The sequence below is a fragment of the Aythya fuligula genome, chromosome 5 (genome assembly GCF_009819795.1).
Source record: "Aythya fuligula isolate bAytFul2 chromosome 5, bAytFul2.pri, whole genome shotgun sequence".
Taxonomy (NCBI): Eukaryota; Metazoa; Chordata; class Aves; order Anseriformes; family Anatidae; genus Aythya; species Aythya fuligula.
In genome coordinates, this window is record NC_045563.1 from 35,948,720 (window position 1) to 35,973,177 (window position 24,458).

A 24,458-nucleotide genomic window follows, 5' to 3' on the forward strand; every position below is an offset into this window, starting at 1 on the left:
ATCTAACTTATAGTGGGAGAAACACAATGGTGATTCTTCCTCCACCTCCCAGAGCTACTGACAGCTCGGATGGTTATAAAAATAACATTATGTAAATGGCAATATTCCTACCAAAGCCCTGTAGAGTGACAAAAGTAATTAACCTAATGCTAGAACTTAATAGACCAGGGATTAAACCAAAAACAAAGCAATAAAGACCATCACCACCACACATACCTAAAAAAAATGATTTTGTTTTAAGGTGTGTTTTTTTTTTTTTCCCCTACAGTACTTCCATTTTAAATCAACAGAACTTCAAATCAAAAGAGGCCACCTGGTTACTGTTCTTGGACACAAGATCTGCAGGGCCTATTATTGAACTCACTTTGCTGAGACAGTCAAATACACTGCTTGAGGAATTATAATCAAGTCTCAATTTAAGAGGCAGTGTGCAATTCCATCTGGCTACAAATTGCATTAAGGGGCTGGAAGGTCTTGGGAACTTTATGATGAGTGTGGAAAGCTGCATAGGGACTGCTAGCTGGCACACCAACTGATGGGATATTACACAAGTCTTGTGTTTACATTGGACAAAATACCTAAATGTATTGTCACTATTTTCAATTTGCAGTGTGTAGTTATATTGCAGACTCTCAAGATCAACAAGGCAATTCTGATATCGCACCCCTAGATAGATTGCAAACTGCAGAACTTTATTGTATACACTATGGTTTTTTTTATTGTATACACTATGATTTGAGTAATTTATCTTTGCATTGATTCCTGATTTAAAATTGTAATACTCTATTCAGTTTAAGCCAGCATGGCGACTCTATTCTACATATGCTTTTATATAAAGAAAAATTGTATTTATTCCTTGCTGTATTTAAGGCAATAGCATCAATATCTTGCTACTGAGTCCACAAGTCACTATTTCCCACCACAGCAGACATACTTGGACTACTTCATAGCCTTTTCTACTTACTCAGTATCCAGTTTCTTTGGACTAGCAATATTCTTAGCGCTGCTACTAAGCTCATTGAGGACTATCAGTGGATAGATAACATTTTTCTCTACAAAAAGGAGCCAAATGTGAAGTTTCTCAAACCACATAACGTGTGCAGCATCTATCAGGAAATATTAAAAAGAAATCAGATTGTCAAAACAAACTCAAGTAACAGAATCTGAATTCTTGATCCAAGTAATTCATGATTAAACAATGAAGAAAAAAACTATTCATTTAGATAGAGTTCAACTTTATTGCGCAACTAGTGAATAGTATCAATAAGAATCAGGTCTATGTCAAGCTCAAGTCTCCAACAGCATTAACCGTATCTAATCCTCTAAAGCACTTGAAAACTCAGTATCTTAAAGAAATACCTAGTAAACAAACACTCCAACTTTGCCAAAATTATTTAAGGCAATTGTTATCACAAACTTTGAAACTTAAGATTTTGAAGACTGTGTGGAACTGCTCTGAAATACTGTAAGCACATGTAATATATTTTCCTCATGCTTTGATTCCATGACACTTTACATATATTTGAAATGATGATGCTCTGAGAAACTTAGACATAACTGTATCATGTCATGAAATGCTCCACTAGAGTATAACAAATAATAAAGCAAAAATATGAAGCATATAAACAACTAATACAAATTAAGTCAGCTGCAACTGAAAACTCAAAAATAGTATCATTAATGATACTTACTTCGGACTTCGAACTGATAGTATTCCTTGGTTTTCAGCAGTGGGTGAGAAAAGCAATGCCAAGGAAGTTGCTTTCGGAGTTGAGGCAGAACATAATGGGTCACAAAGCCTACCGTACCCACCAATGCATAGAGAACATAACTTAAAATAGGCTAAACAAGAGAAGAATTGAACAAATTTAGGTTTGTGTTTTTTTTTTTTTTTTTTAAATAAGAACCTTACATTAATAACGTAAGAGCTTTGAGCATTTTTTCCTCATTCCAAAATGATTCTGACAGTAACTTATCTGAGACAGATTAAGAAAGGGCATTTTATGTGTTAGAGACTCAAATAAAAATACAGAAGAAAAAAACAAACCCACACACCTGAGAAAGGGAAGAAGATTTCAAACACATAAAAGTGAAATGTGAAGATCTCCTGTCATGTACTTGGTACTTGTCAAATTATATATTTAAAGACCATCTAAAACTAGTCAGGAGAACGATGCATATGAGTACTACATAGCATTAGAACATTTGTATGCAGCAAACACTGGCAGATTTGATGAAACACCTTACCTGTAAAACTGTAAATACTGTACTGACATGAATTGCAAAATAGAGTACACCGATGACTATACACACAATCAGGTCAGACTGCAATCTTTCACTCTGGAAAGTGAAAACAAAATAATTTTAGAAAACACAAGCTTTGGTTTTTCTCTTCAGAATCTTAATCCTCACCAGCAGTGAAACTGCTTAAAGGATTTTCAAATGGTGCCAGTGTTAGTTACTTCCACTGAAGTTATCAGAAATTTCACAAGGTAAATCTTACGGCCAAGTGCATTAGTAAAAGGAAATTAATAACCACAAAGACACCTACTCAAAGTGGGACAAGAGAAGTCAATATACACAGTATCTTCTAACCCTCTCATTCTGGATGCTGAAGGGGTATAAGGACCCCCTCTATAGCACTAAAGAAAGAGCTAGAAGGGCTAACCAAATTTCCCATTTATGATCTACGAATTGCTACGCAGCAATTAAGAGCTCTGGAAGACAGCTGCCTAGACAAAGCTAAGTATCTGGTGGAAAAGCAATAACGCTCTCTTTCCCCCCCCCTTCTCTACAGAAGGAGGAAGGATAGCTTTAAAATGACCCTGAGGAATGAGCTTGCATTTTCTGCTGTCCTTAAGAGAGGAATCTGTTTGTTGGGAATGGGAAGAAAACAACAAGCCGATTAGTGCCAGACTGAGTCACAAGAGGGCGATACATACTCAGGGTCACTTGAAGTCAGAATCTTCCTAGTTTAGACCTGTTCTCACTCTAAACACAGCATTAATATTTTCATACCAGGAAAACGTTACAGGATTAACTGCTCTAAAACTGGCAAAATCAGTTACACGCAGCAGTTACTGCTTCAAGATCCTAAACTCTTGGCACATTGCTTATTTTTTCAGAAGACAAGAAATCCTGATTTTTAAAAACACCTAAAGAAAGAATACATCATCATCATCCTTCAGCCCTCACACTCTCCAAGCAACTAAGATATAGTTTGAGAGTTAAAGCTCCTAAGGTCTGTCTCTCAGAGTAATGGTAAAAAAAGACTGCAGTTCCTCTACTTTATATGTCTCCTTGCAGTTTCTATACATTAGATCTTGTTGTGCTTGTCTGCTGTATGAGGAAAAGCCTGTTTATACAGCTACTCCCCTAGAGACAGCACCCATGCAAGGTTAAACAACAGTTTGACCTTTCTTTGTATAATTGAATTTCCTATGTCTTTTACTTACTGTTCCATTGCATGTAAAAGAATAATGTGCTGAAATAAACGTAAGAGGTTACATCTGCTCTTTAAAAGCCTTTCCACCATTTCATGTTTTTGCCCTTCTGGAACACAAGCGCACAGCTTTTGCTCACAATTACCAGAAATACTGAGGTACTACACTATTACTCCCATTAATCTTTCCCAGTGCACTTCCACGAGTATCTCTTGCTATTGACATGAGCTCAAAGAAAATTCAGGGATCCTTCACTGAATGTAACACTAGGGAATTCCAGCTGTTCCATGTCTCCATCTAAATAACTTAAATTGCACTATAAACATATTCTTAGTATAGTACATTGGTTCATTTGCAGATTTAAAAGAATTGTCACTTTTCTAGGTAGCACTAAAATTGTACAACAGTGCAGAGGAAGTTCTGCTTACAGAGGTTTACCTTTGTAACGAACAAGGTTTAATAACTACATGCACGCATTTTTATACTAAGAAACTGACCCAGTATAATTCCTTAGGCTGAGTGAGCTGTGTCTGTCAAAGCAAGCATACAGTTGCAGTTTCTCTCTCAAATACTGAATTTTTAATTAAAAACAAACATTGCAACTAATTCCATTCTTAAAGATTTCTTCTCTCCAGTATCGTATACTGCATTTTCTTGCATAAAGTTCATAGGTTGCCTTTCTCAAATCTCAGCTCAGGAGTGCAGGCTTGTATATGCATGAATTCATGTATAAGTAATACAGAGCGAACTTAACCCTCTATCACAGCATGGACTAGGAGTCCTTTTTTCTGTTTTTCTTTTATATGCAATAGCATCTTTTGTGATATGGGAGCACCACCCTCCTTATCAACAAGAGTGAACTCCTCCCATAATATGAGTCTCTTTCCCTTGATACAGATTACCTGTTTTTTCCAGAAATATCTAGTATTTTATCTAGAAATATCTAATATTTTCAAGAAATTGTTATTAATGGGTTGTGGGTTACATGAGCAAGATATATACTGCACTTAACATTCTTAAAGCTACTGAGACTTGAATATTATATTTGTGCTCTGATATCTAATCCTAATCAACACCATGGTAACTGACAAATGTGAGCCAAGTAAGATCCAGACTAATGCTACACTGATCAACATAAGTAAAGGCTTAGACAACAAAATGAATGTCTGCTTACCACAGAGTTTCTAAGCTTTTCAGGTAAAGGATCTTTCACTTCAGACAGAGGATCCTCAGGGTTTTTGTCTTCAGAATTAGGAAAAAATTTTGATTGCACTAAAGAGCTTAAAAAAAAAAAAAGGCAAAAAAGAACCCATTGAAAAGAATGCATTGTTACTCTTTTAAAAATACATAAAGCAAAGTCAGAAGTTCTGTTAAAGTTTTATTGCAATAAAAAGCAATCCTAGCATATTAGCGTTTTTACATGGCTGACCTAATCTACAAAGATGAGATCTCAATTTTATAAATGAACCAGTTCTCTGGTTGCACACAATGGCCACCATTAGAGATAGAACTTAGATGAGTAGCCAGATCCTATTTAAACAGCAGTTTTTCCAGTACCAACAGGGGTGACTGGACAAATACTGAATTCATAAACTGACATCACACTACTCATGAAACTAAACTTCAGCATGCAACTGACAAAAAAAAGTTAACATACTCCAAAGTTGGAGCTTATTTGTTAACACAAATCAGGGAATTCTTTGTTTCAGTTGAACTCCAACAGGGGAAAAAAAGTATTATCTGTGTTAGTCTGATTAGTTCAGGAATGAGCTACGCTGACTGAACTGTTACATTCTTATCAGACTTGTTGGTACTAAAAACCCAAAAAAATTGTACCTAAGTTTTCAGAACACCATAAGCAGCACTGCTAGCTATATCTATATACTTCAAAGTCCCTTGCAATTATTTTTGCAATAATTACTACAACTAATTATTTATTTGCTCCCCCCAGTCTCCTTTCTGTATGAACACTCAGATAAAAACATGATCTCCCCATCCACAGAAGAGGCCCCTATCTGCTCCAGACTGCTACTTTTCTATTTCATCCAGCATTATGGCTAAATTTAAATCCAAGTTCAAGCTCTGCCTAATCCAAATACATGACAACCAAGCCTCTACTGGCTGTTCTATGGGAGGTGTTTTTCCTACTACAACTATTTTGTTTTACATACATAATCATTAATTCAATCAGAAGTACTCTCATCAATACTCCAACTAAGAAGAGCAATATGACTGCCTCCCCATCTTAGATGGGAGCACTGATCACCAAAACAGATTCTTATTGTTTTGTTTCCAAGATCAAATATAAATTAGTGCTTTGAGCACACATTCAACGGAAGAACACAGCAGTGAATTAAGTGAGAAAAGCACAGTTCAAAAAATCCACATGTGGCCTTCAGCTTAAGCTAGTGTTTTCAGCACCTCTTTAATTACAGAAAGGTTACAGGTTGTTCAGCACAAATGCAGCAGTAGAAAGATGGCGGCTGACTGACAATTAGAGAAAATCAGACTTTGGCATATAAGTAACTCACCAGAAGTCACAAAGAAAGGTTGTACTTTAAAGGAGGAACCATGTGCAAATTTTGAGAATTTTTATTCAGTTACTGAACCAATATGCTATTTTTGATAATGCTGATGACTATCAGATTGGTATTTAACATCATAACTAATATCTCTTTGATAATTGCTTCTTCCTTAGGGAAAAGGGCACAAACAGTTACTTACAAAAGCACAGAAGGGTCACTACTTTGTCTGCTGAGATGATATGATATTGCCACTAACAAACCACAAAATATGGAGAAGAGAACTGGAATATGCTGCCCATCCCAAGAATCCTGGAGACAGAAATGAAATATTAATTAAAAATGAGATATGGTATTTAACATTTATCTGCCATACAAGAATTACATATATCACAAAAAGAGAATGGAAAAAAAAATAACTACAACTCCACAAATATGGAACAGAAATTTCAGTCAAAAAATATTCAGCATTTACCCCTGCCTAACTATAGATCAGAAACTCTAACACAGTATACACTCCTTAAGCCCACACCATCTCAATCATTTAATAGTCACGACTTTTCATAAACCTCATGAAGAAGTTCATGCATTCCTTGACAGCACAAGTCCTTAGAATTGCATTTTCGTCAATTATTCTGAAAATTCCCAGTGTATTTTCTAAATATTTTTTTTTTCTAATGGGCTGAATGAAGATGAAACCAGCGTTTATATTTAATTTTCATAATCTGCACTGGATCTGCGAAGAGGAGACAGCGATTCTTTGCTAAAGTTTCTGTCTTTAACAGATGTGTTTACAAATAGCTAATGAGACAAACGGACAAATTCATAGAAAGCTAATAATCTGTGGGTGATAGTATCACTGGAGTATTTCCTCTAACAACTTTTTACTAACTGAGATCATTTGATCACTGAAAGACCAGAAATTAACATAGAACCAACACCATACTGTTTCAAACAATGTCCTTTTAAGGAAGGAAAGGCTTTTTTTTTTTTTTTTTTTTTTTAAACACATAGGCATACATCTTCACTTTGACACTACAAACCATTTCCTGGCTTCCTTTCAAGTAAATATTAATTTGAAAATGCTGTCTTTGGTTTACACCACTGGAAAAAAAAAAAAAGTAAGCCCTCTTGAGAGGTTAACACATCAATACATGTAGAGTCTACAAGAAACAAGACAGTTACACAGCAGTTTTTCAAGAATCAACACAGAATAGGAGTTTTCAGCAAAAACCTGGCCTATTAGCACATAAACAAGCCACATCTTTTAATAGCAAACCTGCTTTGTTCTTACTTTCCATCTTTTCATTGACACCAGAACTAAGTATAAAACCCTACCAAATCAAACTAATATTCCTAATTCGCTTTCTGCACATTTAAGAAAAAAGTAAGCAAAGTACAAAAGACTTTAACTTATGTTGTTTTTATAATATCACTCACCTTCAGGGCACCATAGCACAGTCCATACAACAACGCTACTGCCACAATACTACAGATAAAACTGTAAAGTGCTGCAAGCAGGCTTGTGGTAGCTGAACAGAAAAATATCAATAGGAATGTAATTAGATTAGAATATGAAAGAGGTCAGCCCCCCAAGTTCTAGCTCTCCTCTGATATAAAGCACCCAAACCATAGCATGTATTCATATTTATCTATATACATAAAAAAGGGGAAAATATTATTCTTAAAAGAATGATTTATATGGCTTCATTTATCTCCTCATTTATTCAACAGCATTATCATGGGAAAGGTTAACAGCTGCAAAAGAAGCCAGTAGAGGAAGTATAATTTTCAACAGACTAATGAGTACAGTAATTCTATCTCAGTAATCAATCAGAAGAATTTTAGCCTTTTTAAAAAATACAGTAGTCTTCCATACATACAGGGCAGGAATACAGATGGTACAATCACTAAGTTGTTTTAACTAGCTTTTTAACCTGATGGCAGTTCCCAATCTAACGCTTTTGCTGCTAATGTGAAAAAACACACTCACCATTGCCACCAAAGACATGAATATCCAGCTGTTCACAGAGATACATCACAAATGTATTCACCTGAGGCAGGAGACCAATGAAGAATACTATGGGGAAACATAGTGTAAACACTGTGGAAGAAAAAAAGTTGAAAAAGTGGTGAATATGAAAAATATTACATTTTAACGTACTCTTCAGTTTAAGTTCTATGGTACCACACTGTCGTGGTTTAACCCGGCTGGCAGCTAAACACAACGCAGCCGTTCGCTCACCCTCCCCCTCCCTCTCTGGGACGGGGGAGAGAAATGGAAAGTGAAGCCCGTGAGTTGAGATAAAGACAGTTTAATAAGACAGGAAAATAATAATAATAATAATAATAATAATAATAATAATAATAATAATAATAGTACAATGATGATAATAGTACTAGTACTAATAATATGTACAAACAAGTGATGCACAATGCAATTGCTCACCACCCGCTGACCGATGCCCAGCTTAACCCCGAGCAGTCCGGCCCCCTCCCCCCGGCTAGCCACCCCTATATATTGTTTAGCATGACGTCAGATGGTATGGAATACCCCTTTGGCTAGTTCGGGTCACCTGTCCTGGGTCTGTCCCCTCCCAGCTCTTACTGCACCCCCAGCCTGCCTGTTGGCAGGACAGAGCAAAAGTCTGAGGTGTCCTTGGCTTGGTATAAGCACTGCTCTGCAGCAATTAAAACATTGGGGTGTTATCAGCACTCTTCTCATCCTAAGCCAAAACACAGCATTCCACCAGCTACCAGGAAGAAAATTAATTCTGTTCTAACTGAAACCAGGACACACACACCATTCAACTCAAAGTGTTCCTACCATAATTTTAACGGAATACATCCATTATGTAAATCTCTACTTCAGTAACGCACAGAAGTGACTGAATATAGAGGTTACACTGACCAATATTCAGAAGTTTTTTTGTTTGTTTTTAAACATCAGCTTTAATCACTGCAATAACTCCTACAGGCCAATTCAAGCTTTTGGTTTTAGTTTAGCAAAGATCAGACAAGAATGCTTACAGATTACAAAACCAGTAAGTTTTCATTCATTGTACAATAGGTTTCCATAAGCATAGCTGTCTGTTTTTAATTACATAAGCAAACAACAGCCACTGATTTCAGAGAATCCAAGCATTTCACCTCTACATTTTCTACCACTAATATCATCTGACAATTTTACTTTTTTTTTTTCAGAATTTGTGGAAAAATAATCGGAATATTAAAAATAATATTAAATATCTGAATATTAATATGTTAATATTAAATTAATATTAAAAATAATCTGAATAATCTGAATGACCAAAAAAAAAGTCTGCTAGCTTAAATACTTTTTCCATAACAGATAAAGAACGAAGAATGGCAGTGCATGAGTAGCTCCACAAAAGCTACAGAAAAGAACCTTCAGAAATATCTGGACAATGCTGTTCCTAAATAAAAGACATTTCCCCTCTGGCCATTTAAATATAGATTTACTAACATAAAAGTAAAACTGCATGAGGCATGAAATTCAGAATGTTATTAATCGAATGATAAATATTGACTCTAGCATTCTGAGAATTAATAAGTTTGGTTCACCAACTAAGAGTTGAAAATAAAATAAAAATGTAAAGTAAGACCAAGATCTTCTTTCTCTTGGACAGAAGACTGTCCAAAACTAGAAGCAAGCAGTCAAAACAGTTAACTACTATATTCTTTCATTCACTAATATTTTCATACAGTTGAAGAGCTGCAGTGGAAAAGCAGGTGTGTTCAAAGTTACCCATTAAGATTTAATCTCTCTATAAGGTATTTAAGAAACGCGTCCATACTGTCCTATCCAACTGTTAAATGCAAATAGCTTGCTTTTAAGAGAGCTCCCGCTCATTTGTGACAAGCCCCTCTATAAAAGAGGGGGCTACGGGAGTCCAAATCAAAATATTTAATTACTGAGCAGCTAGCTCCAGGCACAGGGTAGCATATCCTGGTCCAAGTTAAGAACAAGGAACACCAGTTGCAAAGCTGAGGATGAATATATTTTATATACAGGAACAAATATATCATCTATTTTAGATTTTTAGAAAACTGAAGCTACTCTTTCCAAAGAAAACTAAATGAAGGGCTGTTAGAAAATGATGATGCAACAGTGTCACAACAAGGTGACAACTGTAAAAAACAAAGTTATTCTACGGCAGAGAAGCAAACAATTCAAATCATTGAAAGAGTCACTCACCTATAACTAAGTCTCTGGCTGACAGCAGCAGCAACGGATTGGTGAAAGCCATTCCATACAACCTGAATCTTGTTGTAGATATGTTTCTGCTGCCATAATCCAACAGCCAAATAAGACCACAACATAAACAGAAATATACAGGCCTACTATAGGCTATGATACGATTATGACCCTGTTTATAAAAAAAAAAAAAAAAAATTGTTTCATTATTTGCAGAAAAGTAATTGTTACCCTTCTGTTACAGGTAGCTTCATAATCAAAATTAATTTCTATTCATGAAGTACTTCTACATTGAACAGAAGTTGGTGAGATGACAGCACAAAAAAATCCCTAAAGCCTTGTCAGGATATAAAGCAACATTTTTTTTGTGGCTCTGATATATACAATGAGTACACAATTATTAAACTAAGTTTTTTTTTACCCTTATTCCTCCCCTGAGTTTCAAAGAATGCTTCTTACAATACCAAATGTCATCAAAACTCTGCCTAGGCTTCATAAGCAACAGAAAATATATTAATTTTGAAAAAAAGCAATTGAGTTTATTACTCAGATACTGCTCCTGCTGAAAACCAATCTATATTTATGTGTCCATTAAAGCATACAACTGTAACACCTATAATATTTTGAATGACAGGCTTCAGAGATATAAAGCTTTTTCGTACCTTAAGACTTTACAAAAAATATTGTTTTGGCAATCTAGCAGATGCACAATAGAACATAAACATATTATTCAATACAGATGCACAATAGAACATAAACATATTATTCAATAGTGGCACATTAACATTTCCATGCTCAAATGTTAACGCTCACTAGAGCATTGAATACTCAGCCTAATAGAATTGAAAAAATAAGGCTGTGTGCAAACTAGTACAACTGAGTGATTTACAAAAGACCAGAATCAAACATCTGCAAAGCTGCGTCAGTTCACGCTACCACAGGAAATTACAACATTAAGAATACCTTTCAGAATAATTGCTTGAATACTAAAGATTCATCCAGAAACCTAGAATGATAGGGCTCTACAGCACAAACCAAGTTTAAAGCTGGAGATGGACTATTTGTTAGGGAGTACGTGATAGCACAAAGGATAATGGCTTTAAACCAGAAGAAGGGAGATTTAGATTAGATATTCAGAATAAATTATTTATTGTGCAGGTAGTGAGGCACTGGAACAGGCTGCCCAAATAAATTGTGGATGCTCCATTCCTAGAAGTGTTCAAGGCCAGGTTGGATGGGGCTTGGAGCAACTTGGTCTAGAGGAAGGTGTCACAACAGGGGAGTTGGAACAGGGTGATCTTTCAACTCAAACCATTCAATGATAAAACAAAGGCCAGGATTCGCTAAATACAAACAGAAAGCATGTAAGTGAAAAATATAGTGTGTGAGAAAGAAATCTAGAGAAAGACAAACTTCTTGTCTTATGAGAAGACAAAGATATGCCAAAACAAATCAAAAAGATCAAATTCTCTGTAGAAGTTTTACATCTGCAGGAACTGTACAAGCAGCACATGCCTCTGACTTACATGTCGAGGGGAAGAAGAATCTGGCTGCACACTCTGAAACAAGAAAGAGGAAAAAGTTATCCACCCTATAGTGAGCGCATTTACCCCCTTCTCCCACCACTACTTTTCCACCTTAACAGTCCAATCACAGCTTAAGAAAGATCATTTCATTCTTTCTAACTTACTTATGCAACTGTTAACAGTAATTAATAAAAATAGCAAATAAGTAAAATTCTGATCAAAAACATGCTTAAATGCAATTGCTTAATGTGAATGCATTAAGGTGTACCCACTAAAAGAAGAACATACACACTGAAGCTTGAAGTTCAGCTTGCAGGCTGTTTTTAACCAATAAGATTCTGTTCTTCTTTGGGAAAACAAAAAGTGCATGAGAACAACACATAAAAAGCTGTTTAACAAACACATGCAGAACTATTCTAGTAAAATGACTGAATGTGACCACCCATCAAACTGTCCATGAAGCTGAAATTTGCTCAGTCCTTTTTAAAACTATAAACAAACAAATTTTTCCTTAAAGCTCCAACTATCCTACAACTCCCAACCTAGGTTATTTCTACTGCTTATAGAAAGTGAAGATAGAAATTAAAATACCTTCAACAGTGAGTACTGACAACTGGCTATTACCAGGCAGAACTGGAAGACCCAAATATCCTTGAAAAAGCCCTCAATAAGAAGTACAGAGCCCAGAAATGCAACTAGAATAGCTAGGATGACAGCTAACACGTTTTCAAGGATCTCACGATTCCTGTATTAGAGGGAGGAAAAAAAAAAAAAGCATTAAAAGCTAACTATGTTTAGAAAAAATTGCAAGAGAATAGCTAAGTCAGAAGTTAAGAAGTGATACACTGCTGTTAGCGAAGTATTTAAGGGTAGGTTTTAACACAGACTACATGAGCACACTTTTAGGCAAAGCTAGGAGGTACCAGGATTTCCAATGGTATCTGACAGCAATTACTTTCTTACAGAATTAACCTTTAAAAAGCAAAATACAACTTTAGCATATTACTTTAGAAATAATTTAAACAATCAAAAGAAGCACGGTCTGTAATTAACCTGCATTCAAGCCCCACAAAGGATGGCTACAAGCCCATCCTCACATCCATGACAGCAAAAAATACATACATGATACCTTAGCAAAGTTACAGTATTTTTAGTTGCCTCATTATGAAGTCATGAACAACAAACTATATATATATAAGCTATGTGAAGTGGGAAAAAAATTCCATATGGCACTGATGGAACTGAATAATAAAATTAATAATTATTTCTGCCGGGACAGAATTACTACTGTATTGATTACCTCAAGGAAGGTCATTGCCAAAATTTGAATACTTAACATATTCCAAAATCTGATAACTAGAGGCTCATGTTGATTTTATTCCACTAGGTCAACAGGGCAGGGATAATAGGTTACAGTATTATATGACCCTCTGGAAAATTGCTTTGAAACAGCAAAAAAGTTTTCATCTACTTGCTAAAACAATGTAAGTGAATGCTAGTTTCTAGCACCTTTCGGTTAATTTTTGGAGACGCTTATCCCCCAGCATTAAACATCAGTCAAAAAATGAATGATTTGTTGCTAAAAATGTCGTTGTCCAACTCACACAAAGTGAGGGGGCTTTTTCTTTTGTTTTTAGCATTGCTGGAGAAAGAGGGAGAATCTCTTTTGTTATTTTAGAAAAAAATGGATTTTATATTCTTCTTCCATCTTTCAGAGTACAGTGAAGTACAGTTCTCTAATGAGAGCTCACAGTTCAGTTACCATTTTATTTTTATCTTTACTTTCTGAAGACTAGTAACATACAAGGATCTCACCTATCAAATAAAGCCAGAAGAGTTAATCTATCAAAATTTATGCTAATCCAAAGTTTCGGCAGTATCCAAAAGCGATAGTACTGCTTGACTTTTTGAGCTGCTTCCTCTTGAGGTTGCATGTGGTCCTGAAGGTCAGGGCTCAGGTCAATATCTTGCTGCTCCAGCAGATCTGTATCTATGGTTAGCAGCCTGTTCAACCTGATCTGGGGAAGAGAAAGCTAAAAGAAAGTCAGGATTAACAAAATCTCGTTTTTATTGTATAACTGTATTCTACTAAATATTGCTTTTAAGAACTTTCTAGAATTATTTAGCCTCCGTTTTAAGAAATTACGTTAAACAGTGTCAAATCTGTGGTTTCTACTTACTTTTCCTTTCCTCATTATGGCAAGTGAATAGCAATAGCGTACAACACAACGGTAGCACTTGCATATGCCTTATTTCAAGCAAAGTAAGGACTAAGCACATTATCCCATTTACTCTAAAAACTCCAAATTTGAAGACAAGTAAACTGATACAGAAGCAGGAATAATGCATGTAAGAACAAAAATCTGAATTAAAATAAATTATTGCCCCTTTCTTATAGTCACCTAATCCGCATGCACATTCATGCTGAATGGTTGGTTTTGCATGACAAAGCCACATATGCATGCACTGGTAGACAAACTTAAACTCGTTGAGATTAGAATATACTGAAATACACAAACAAAATTAATCCTTAACTAGTCCGCTACACTATTTATGATTGACTGCAGTTTCTCAGGTATTCTGTAGTCTGCTACTCCACAGTTCTCTGGAATTCACAGTAATACTAACCACCACACAGGACATTTAAGAAGAGCACTCAGTTAAAAAAAATTAGTATGGTATGCATGTATGTGCTGTCTAACCATTTTATACATCTCATTAACAGGCCAAGAAACTTCTTAATGCACTGACCTTTATTCTTAAAGAGTACTATAATTAAAACATCACCATGAAAAATTGTCATGATTTTTAAAGCAAAGAGTAACATTTAAATACTCATGTCCTATTTTAAGTGTCAAAATTATACCGTTATGTATTCTATGATCTTAAACATTTTCATTTTTGAAGCTCTTTTCATAGCTCCTTAAAGCAATGTACTGTAGCTATGCTCACCATGCTTTTCTTTCCTAGAAAAATACTAATAAAAAAAAGCAGGAACACTCACTTTCTACAGGCATTTAAAAAAATACAAGCCACCCCATTTAAGATGAGCTGTGTCCGAAAGCAGGTGCTTTTTTCACAACTTCTTAATTTTAAAAGCCTCGTGTCTTAAAAGGTAGAATCACTGTAGCAGGACATTTCTCACACGAGTAATAAATTTAGGAAGTTTCCCTTTAAGCATATGGGCTAAGATTTTAAAAATATCATGAATTTGCCTTATACAGAATCACCCCCCTCATCTTCCCTCCCCAAGTGGAACCACACTGCCAAACCAACAGGTACACATTGGGGGCTGGAAATCAAAGTTCTGGCAGGCACTAGGTGAAGATATTTTTGATCAAAACCATGGTCAGGCAAACTGAAGTTTCTCATTCTTCTAAGAAATACTAAAAAATTTCATCTTTCCTCTTGACTAGGTTATTAGATACTTCCACATAGTTCACTTTAACTTCCTAATTTAAGGAATCATGACCATGTGCCATGTTTTTGTTACAGAGCAATACGACACTTCAAGCACATATACATCTGGACTCAATAACAATATAAAAGGTTGACACCACCAAGCTAATGACTTTCTAAAGCTACTTGCAGTATGAAACAGTGTAAACATCTGCTTTTCTTTTTCCCCCTCCAATCACTCCTTCCATGAGAATTCAACTTCGTACCACAGCTTGCAGTGGTAGATGTCTTAACTCCATTCAGGGAAATTGCTAACGTTTCCTTCGTTCAGAACACAAACACAAAGTTTATTCTTTCCATGACCTGCCTATCTTAGCCATGCACAGAAATACAACTCCATCCACGTTGTCCAGCAATTTCTGGAAACCACACTGAAGTATCTCAGCATATCCAATTTCCACGTGATTTAGATTCAAATTACCATGCTTTAGATCAGAAGATTTATGTTTAAATTTTCAACTACCATCCAGAAATATGAATTTGCACGTACATATGAAGACAGCAAAACAGTAACAGTTTATCTCATTGAAATCCAGGCAAAAACCCTTCTTAAGAACGAAGAACTACTACATACAACGATTAATCAGTGATATAGAGAACTGGAAAGTCTTCTGATTTTTGGCATGCTTAAAAATAGATAAGAAAAACTTACTAGATCATGTGGGTAAAAGCGAACTGAGGTAGAACTCGATACGTGAGAGTCCGTGTCACTATAAGAACAGGGGGAAAGACTTCATATTATAAAACTACATTTGATTTCAAAAGGCCACTAATTTACTAGTCTCCTAAACTAATTTTGACCACTTGCAAATTTTAGCAAAATGTCTTCCTCTTTTTTTTTTTTTTTTTTTTTCCTTAGAACACATGTATTGTAAATACATGTATCCGGTTTGTAAAGGCCTAACAAACAACCAAGAAAGAAAACAAACCTTGATAATCATCTTGTGTACTAGGATAAATTCTGTAGCTATAGATCAGGATACTCTTATGCTTGGTATAACTTACTGAACATGTGATTTGACCTGGTAGTCCATTAGTTGTCTACAGGGATTATCATGATGGAAATTACTCCACTTTGAAAAAACAAAGATTTTATAGTATGTTAGCTACTCATGTGCAAACACACATCACGTACCTCTAAAGGAGTGAGCTGTCTGCTGTATATTCACAGACAGTTTGTAAATTATGCTCTTTTTACCAAGTCCTAAAACTGCCAAAAATAATACATATTTAACACAAGCATACCAAGTTACTTAAACTTAAATAGCTTTAGAAAACACTTTAAGCAAAAGAAGAATAAAATTACTTTACAATTTCCATTTGTTAATGAGAAGAAATTTTTCTTGTTGTGTTATAGTCCATATCCAACTTTTTTCCCCAATTTTGTATAGCTTTTGGCTGTATGTTTTACATATAAATTACATGGCTGTAAGACTGGTATCAAACTTATGCAAGCTTCCTTCAGTTCCTTACCTTAATGTAAGATAAAAAGATCTTTGTTAATAATTTTATTTTACTCAAACTCAACTACTCTCTAAAACAGAGATCTGACTATTTGGATGTGACCCGTTTGTTCCTTCCATTAGCACGTACAGCTTCATAACAGCAGCCATCAGCAAAGCCATTGCATCTGGAACATGCAAGCAGCAGAGGCAGGCATTGGCAGCTTTGTGCAAGGAATACAGAACTTTTTCCTCAAAGTTCCACTCTACAGGAAGCACTTGCACACTTTCACAGGAAAGATTTGAAGACGGGAGCTTTGAAATCCATTACTCCTTAAATCCAATAGCTATTCCACCTACATGTGGTAGGAGTTTTTAAACATTCAGCATGATGCAGTAATTTCAGAGCAGTTCTAGATAGTGAAGCAGATTTTGAAGGGAAGGCTTTGGTTTGTTTTTTCCTTCTTCTGCCTCCTGTCCCTACAGAGAAAGGAAGCGTATCTTTCCAAGAGCAGATGAACTTTCCAGTACGTAGCTGGCTATTTCAATTGTAAATCAAATTTTAACCACAGGCATGTTAAGACTTCCCTGTATTGTTTCATGCCATCTATGAACTCAAGAACAAATTTATCAGTTTACATTTGCTTCACAATTGGAAGTTCACTTTTAAATAAGTTAATAGCTCCCTACTTTCCACAAACCTGGGATAAATTCTTTAAGGAAGACTCCCATTAAGCCAATCAAAAATGCATTTGTCAAACTCTTGTTTTGGACATTTACTGCTGAAACTGATATTAATCTTCATTTTCCAGGATTTGCTTAAGTGGAAAAGATTATTTAGGCAATTAGTGTCATCTTCTACTAAAAATCACTTCGGTTTCAAAAGGAAGAACACATGGAAAACTCTTTAGACTTTTTTTTCCTGGTAGTTTGTACTAAATAACCTTTTAAAATTAAAAAAAAAAGATTTTGTTACAGTAAGACAAGAATCACCACTCTTGACTGGCTTCACACACACCAGATGTTAGATGCTCTTCTCGCAGCTGGCTCAAAGTTCACAAGTGACATGTCGCAGCCCCCTGTCTCGTAGAGCGTAGAACTGAACTTACCTGTTAAAGAAAAGGTCAAGAACAGGTCAAAATTTCAGGGCGTTTAATCCCACTAGTACTACGTTTCTACACATTAGCTTACTAGACATCAATTTAGATATTTAAATTTATATCAGTGTCAGAATATAAAATGTGGTAACACATGAATGTGTCACCAGTGCAGACAAGATGTTAGCTACTCAGCCTTTTTTCACACAATTTTACACGACATATACACAGTAAACTGCAAAAGTTAAATTCAACTAAGAGTTCATATTTACAAGATGTCACCATTAATGCATCAGAAGTGCAATGCAAGCTCCCCCTCTCCACCCCTCCTTACAGGGTAAGCAGGAAAACAACTTGCCCTGATCACCGCCTTCACTTCTCCCCCCCCCCCCCACCCCAGGAGAACAATCAGTGAATCACACACTACTAGCATTTTGGAATCACAGCATTTAACTACAGCAGAGATTCCTCACATGTCCAAATTAAAGTTCTTTTGAGGTACGTGTCTATTTGGAAAGAAACACAAAGGGTGGAAAAAAAAGTGAGCAGGCATGCTTCATTTAGTTATACCTCTAGAAAAAAACACTTAAAAAAAAAAAAAAAAAAAGGAATGACAGGCAGAGATTTATTCTACAAACCAGAAGCAAACACTTCAGTGTAAGATCAGAAGACTGCGAACTAAGTTCAGAGATAAACCACGATGGTTAATGGAGTTCCAGAAACTGTATGTTTCCTAAAGTCATTAAAAGCTTTTTGATGGAACAGTATGAAGTCTACTCCTAAATATACAATTAACAAAGAAGTACCCTGAGATTATAACTCAAACCTTACTCACAATATGATGTTTTTACAGTGCCCTTCTCTCCACAACAGTCTGATCATATAGATAAGCACTGCAATTTCCCCTGAAGGTCAGTTTAATATATTCCAGCTCCGAATGCAGGAAGCTGATTCTGAAGTTGTAATCACCTCATACATGGTGCCCTGCCAACTTCTCCATCTCTTCCAGCTCTAAAGCCTTCTTCACTCAACTCACAATGCAGAGTGTGCAGTATTTTAAGAACTGCTTACACAACACAAAAAAGAAATCCCACTGCGGAGCATCTCAAGCAAAAACCCTGTACATCTCTCAGCTGCACGTCCTGCAGCCCTTCCCCTTGCTGATACGGGATAACATGTAGTCCTAGGAGAAATACCCAACAAGCTAGGAGCTTCCAATCTTTCCACTGTCTGTAAGAACACAACCTGCTTCTGTTCAGTGTTGTTTTCTTTATGAAAAAGAAAAAACACTGCTTCCTACTCCAGATTCTCTTCAGACCCACAGACAATTAAGTTCCATGTATAGGAGAAACTAAACAAAAATACTGGCATATTGAAAACACCTGCACAGGTTTTTTTTGCCCTCAGAGGGGGCACTGTAGACCAGCTAGACACATACCGCAGCTGTGCTCAGAAAGAAAAGAGTGTTCTGACCCGAGAGCCACCCCGATCAGCAGTCACGTACACAAGGCAGTAACACAACCACTCTCCCCCAGTATTTACTTACGTCTGCTACAGATATTTGTAAGGACACACAAAGTAGAAAACTCATTTGTTAGGGTATCTGGGAGGGGGTTTCTATTTTTGACTAGTTAGGTATCCTTTGGTTTTTACAGTTGATACTGAAGTTCTACAATTAATCTAGTGCTATACATTAGGAACCTTCCTCCCCACAACTAAAAGCCTCAAAAATGCAGGAGGTTTTCTAAACTGCAACAGTTAAAAAAAAAAAAATTCAACAGCAAACAAAGACTTCAGATAACACACTTCAGATTCTAGTCAGCACACAGTTACACATAAGCTATTAGGAAAAAGTCTCTAAAAGAAACAATCGTGTCTGGGTTATTTACATTCTTCGTGTTCCTGCACTACTGAATTGAGAGCCTGGAAATTTAATTGATTTCTACAGCAATGAAGTGCTGGTCACAGAAACTAGACTGTACTACTTACAAGACAGAACTTCCCATTCTCTCAGGCTGAGATACATCAGCTATGTTAGTTTCAAAAGACATTTACTGAACTGTATCATACACAAAGGCTTGAAAATGCTTCAAAACTTGAACAGCTTAGCATAAAAAGTCCCCATTAGGAAGTATCTACAGTTCCCTCAGACCCAATTCATTTGAGTCTATCAAAGTGTACTGCATTTCTGTTGCTGATACAAATGCTGCAGGGCTGTGGTAGGATAAAATAAAGCTGCTTAATAGGGATGTAGCACATGATTCCAGACAGACAGCCAACTCACTTCTGATTATTCACGTTACAAATGACAAAGTGACTCAGGTTTGGCCATGCTCTCAATTCACCCCTCTGCTAAAATAGACTTCCTAATGAAAGTTGGCTCACTGTCATGGCTCCTCAATATAATAAGTGTTGCCCCCCACCTTTTTTTGAAAAATCAAAATCCAGAAAAAAAAAAACAACTCCCCCAAAGCAGAAGAGATTACAGAACTACCCAGTGGTGCTGAGGAAGCCAGCCCTACCAAGCCATACGGTGTGACAGCAAATTGACTGAACTCCAAGTCCCATCAGTGGAATAGCTCTCACGTGGTGTGAGGTAACAGCAGCTTCCTCGCAGCAATCTCCAACTCTTCCAAGGGATCCCAATGCTCACAAAATGCACCATGCATGGATGTACCAGCATTTGTTAGTCACCCTAGTGATTCCTCTCCCACGGCATTCTCCGAAATATTTTTGACAGCATCACACTGAAGCAGCTTAAGGTTCTCTCTTTCTAAGGACTGTAGCTTTATCAAGTTGTGAACAGAGGCAGACAAAGCCATATTTTACAAATTAAGAAATATAGCCAAGGTTTGTATGCTAAACAGAAGTGCTTGTAAGTTCTCACACCCCCTTGAAAGGAGAGCTCTGAGTTCTTCCCAGCCTAAGCCACCCAAACGACGTTCTGCTTGGAGCACGTTACACAACTACCTGACGCTCAGGCACACAACCCTGAAATGCTCTTTCATTTTGACATGAGGTGAAGAAGAGATGAATGCTCTTCCTTTGAAACCAACTTTCTCGTTTCGAAGGACAAAGGTGCCTCACCTCTGAGCCCACAGACAGCCACATAACAGATCACACACTGCACACACTGATGTTCCTGCAGTTATGGGACTCCCTGAAAGCAGCAGGCTGGTGAGCGTATGGACAAAGAGGAAACCTGGAAGACTTCGGTGGCTCAACGTCTGCCTGAAGTGGTAGTCTGTTTTCAACATGTTTCTTGGTTTCCAGCTAATACATACTGCTGTTTCAAACCTCTCAAACAACTTCTGAACGTTGCTAACAGTATTTGCACATGTGAAGTCCATATCATCATTAGGATCATTAACATGTTGTAATAAATAGCATGCAAATGTTTTTCAAATCCTATTCCTGACAACCAACAAAGCCATCCGAATTTGATTACTCTGCAGCATGCAAGGAAGTAACATTTTCAATACTGCAGCTGAAGGTAAATTTTGACCTTTGAAACTTACAAATCCTCAGTTTGGACACTTCAAAGCAGTTCTTGTTATTCTAAATGAAGTTTGTTAAAAGGGTAACTTGTCTGTTATGCACAACTCCACAAACTACAACAGGGATATTTTCAATAAGAGCAATGGGAAATGAGTATTTGCCTTCTACTCATACCTTCGAAAAAGTTCCCCCATCCATCCCAAATAAATTAAGTCTACTTAATTATAAAAGAAGTATTGAGAAACTGATTCTAAACTGTTTCAATCAAATAACTGATCAGCATACATATGTATTGTTAGAGGCAGCATGGGAAGCTTTGATCCTCAACAAGACCACCCAACTGCCTTTATAAATTAAAATACTTCAATAAATCTGAGATATTATCACATGCACGTATGTGATACAACCAGAACTGCCAAAAATCACAGTGCAATTATCACGCTCTAGATGATTAGATCTCTAATCACAGAAGCAATATACCTAGCAAAGAAAAAGAGAAGACCTAAGAATAACACCTAATAAAGTAAGACCTAAGAGATTACTGAAGAACAATAACCTGTTATTTCATCCCAGTTTCAGAAACTGAGCACCTCTTCTAGCAGTTCAGTACTTGGATTACAAAATACTTAACAAACTTTAACTGCCTTCACTGCAAGGACTCAGAAAATCCCACCCACCACCTACAACTCTCAAGACATCAATATTTGTATTGCCACTCTATGTGCTCAAGACTGTCATTCATTTAAGTCTTTTTATACATTTTGTTGTGTGCTGTACTCACATTACATTCATCATATAATCACCACATTTGGTTTAACGCCTTTCCTTTCTGTCCTGCATTCCTCTTACAGTTCACTTTATATTCATTGCTCCACATTAAGCTTCCTTCTCCACCTGATCTCAAGCTCCTTCCGCTCATGAGGCAACAACATTATTTGCAAAAAATCTTTCTACTTCAAACCTCGAAGACTAAAAACAGTGCTCAAAGCATCTCTTTCCTCACTCAGCACAACACCCAGCAACTTTTGAAGTATGTACAGTCGCTACCAGACTGAGTATAACCCAGTAAGGTTCATCTTCCCTAAAATAAGCCAACAAAATCAAGTTAACAAATATGCATCCTTACAAACAACAAAAAAGCGCATGTCTTCAGAGCCACAGCTTTACATCAGCACATAAATAGAAAAAAAAGTAGAAGCAGATACTGCATTTGTGGAAAAAAGCAGCTGTGTTTACATGACCTGTCTTCCTGATGAGCTGGAAAATGCTAATAAAATTTCAGTAAGAAAATAAATTATTGTGCACGTTATAGAGATATAAGTATTTCCTTATTTACTGTATTTGGCACTTATATTTCCAGTTGCTGTAAATCAGGTTTGTTTTCTGTCTCACTTCCCAGCCTTCATTTTCAGTATTTTCCTGCCCTGGTCAGTCCCAATGATTTCCAGTGGAAAAAGAAAGAAATTGGTCCTATTGTCCGCATTGCTTTGATTAGCATCACCATATAAGGTAAAAAACAGAACAACTCCACACCTTCAACCTTCCCTCTTCCCAACTGTACATACAAACTCTTTAAAGAAAAGTGAACAGGGTCATCATTGTGAGCTAACTTGGTACAACGGAGAAAAAACAATCGTCTGTAGACTTGAGGGAAACAGAGCAGTAGTTTTATTTCACCCCCGATTAAGGATAAAAGCCATGAACCAGCTATAAAGAAAGATAACCTCTCTCCCTGTCAATCCTGAGGGAGAAATTTGCCATGTGAAAATTTGCCCCTTTTTGTCAGGTGTTCTGCTCTAATGAAAGCATCCATCACACAAAACATACATTCTGAGGACATTAGTTCATAGTACTGAATTTTTAAAGCCTGCTGTAGAAACCAAAGTATTTGGTTTTTTTTAAAACAAAACCAAATCTTGGCTACAAAACCCGCCTTCACTCAGTGAAGGGTTCTAAAGAGATGCTTAGAGCTCCAAAACGAGAATAAATCCCTATTACATAGCAGATTTTAACCGAGCAGACCCTGCCAGTTTTGTGCCTCACAATGACAACATGCTGCTCCATAACAGTGCACATGATTTCAGAAAAATTCAACTATGCAGGTTTCCAAAGACACCACTGCACTCTATTCCAAGTGTACAGAGGGCTTTTCTGAGAGCCTAAATGCAACAGTGAATTTCTTAAAGAAATCACTTCAATTTTCATTAAAACATAGTAAGATAAGCACTTAAATAATTCAGAATGAAGAACCAGATTGCACATTGAAGTTCTATAGTTAAAAATTCACCATATTTTGGATAACATGAACCATATCCTTCAAATACGACATCGGCAGCTTTAAGGGCAAGTCTTAACATTAACTTCAGACAGATATAACCAGTATCGCTGAATTTCAGTTGTATTCCCATGAATCTTTCATACAAGAAATGTCTCCAAATCAAATGATGAAGCTTGCAGTTTTATGTAGTAAGCTTTCATTGTTCAGAAATGCACATAAAGTCTTGATTTTTCTATCTAGAGGCATTACAGCAGCAGACTCTAAAACAAAAACCTAACTATCAGGTAAGTAGGTTGTGTGCATTTGCCAGATCTGTAGCTAAATTTTTATAACATCTCAGAGAACTTCAGGGTTGTTTTTGCTTATACTAAAATGCTATACCTTCTAGCTACAAGATAAAAGAAGAATGGCAACTTGCTAACCAAACTCTTGTTTAAAGGGCTAACAGCCTTGAAACTCATGAAATCTTTCTTGAACTCTTCCCCATTAAAGATGACGGCAAATCAATTATCTTTTAGTATGGGGTTACAGTAAGGTCTGTAACAGTCGTTTCTCATCAGTTTTGTGATCTAACCTTCCCTTTTACGTTATCACAACTGGCAGCTGTTCAAAGTACTGTCACTAGTGATCATCAGCCATAAAGATGGCCAATACAGCCATCTGAGCAGGAATTCCCTATTAATGCTGAAGTCATAATCAATTCAGGCTACTTACAGGTAAATGCAAAGATTTCTGCCAGGAATTTTTCCATATCGGTCCCCGCATTAGCGAGTGTCCAATCAGTCACTTACCATGGCCATCTGAACCTCCCTCTCCCTAGCCATTTTATTAACTGCAGAGAAGCTAATAAACTGTTCAGAATATTAGAATTAAGGGGCACTATTTCACTCCATGAAATGACAGCATTTGATACAACCAAGTCCAGCTATTCTTCCCATCTCCACTTCCGAGTTAAAGGTGCACAACCCTCCTTG

At 36.5% G+C, this 24,458-nt stretch overlaps 1 protein-coding gene across 6 annotated transcripts in view; it reads right to left on the reverse strand.

The window, feature by feature from the left end:
• The window catches only part of PCNX1 (pecanex 1), an 86,622-nt gene that overhangs the window by 23,615 nt on the left and 38,549 nt on the right, over positions 1 to 24,458 (reverse strand). For 3 of the 6 annotated variants that reach the window (XM_032189043.1, XM_032189042.1, XM_032189046.1), the window contains 13 exons: positions 17,630 to 17,720; positions 15,822 to 15,879; positions 13,526 to 13,743; positions 12,302 to 12,455; positions 11,711 to 11,743; positions 10,185 to 10,356; positions 7,959 to 8,069; positions 7,406 to 7,497; positions 6,168 to 6,277; positions 4,618 to 4,723; positions 2,248 to 2,340; positions 1,692 to 1,842; positions 965 to 1,106 (listed from right to left, as the gene is read on the reverse strand). In XM_032189043.1, coding sequence (XP_032044934.1) covers positions 965 to 1,106; positions 1,692 to 1,842; positions 2,248 to 2,340; positions 4,618 to 4,723; positions 6,168 to 6,277; positions 7,406 to 7,497; positions 7,959 to 8,069; positions 10,185 to 10,356; positions 11,711 to 11,743; positions 12,302 to 12,455; positions 13,526 to 13,743; positions 15,822 to 15,879; positions 17,630 to 17,720 — 1,531 coding nt within the window. The remainder of the gene's footprint in view (positions 1 to 964; positions 1,107 to 1,691; positions 1,843 to 2,247; positions 2,341 to 4,617; positions 4,724 to 6,167; positions 6,278 to 7,405; positions 7,498 to 7,958; positions 8,070 to 10,184; positions 10,357 to 11,710; positions 11,744 to 12,301; positions 12,456 to 13,525; positions 13,744 to 15,821; positions 15,880 to 17,629; positions 17,721 to 24,458) is intronic. The other 3 variants (XM_032189044.1, XM_032189047.1, XM_032189045.1) reach the window with 2 other exon arrangements.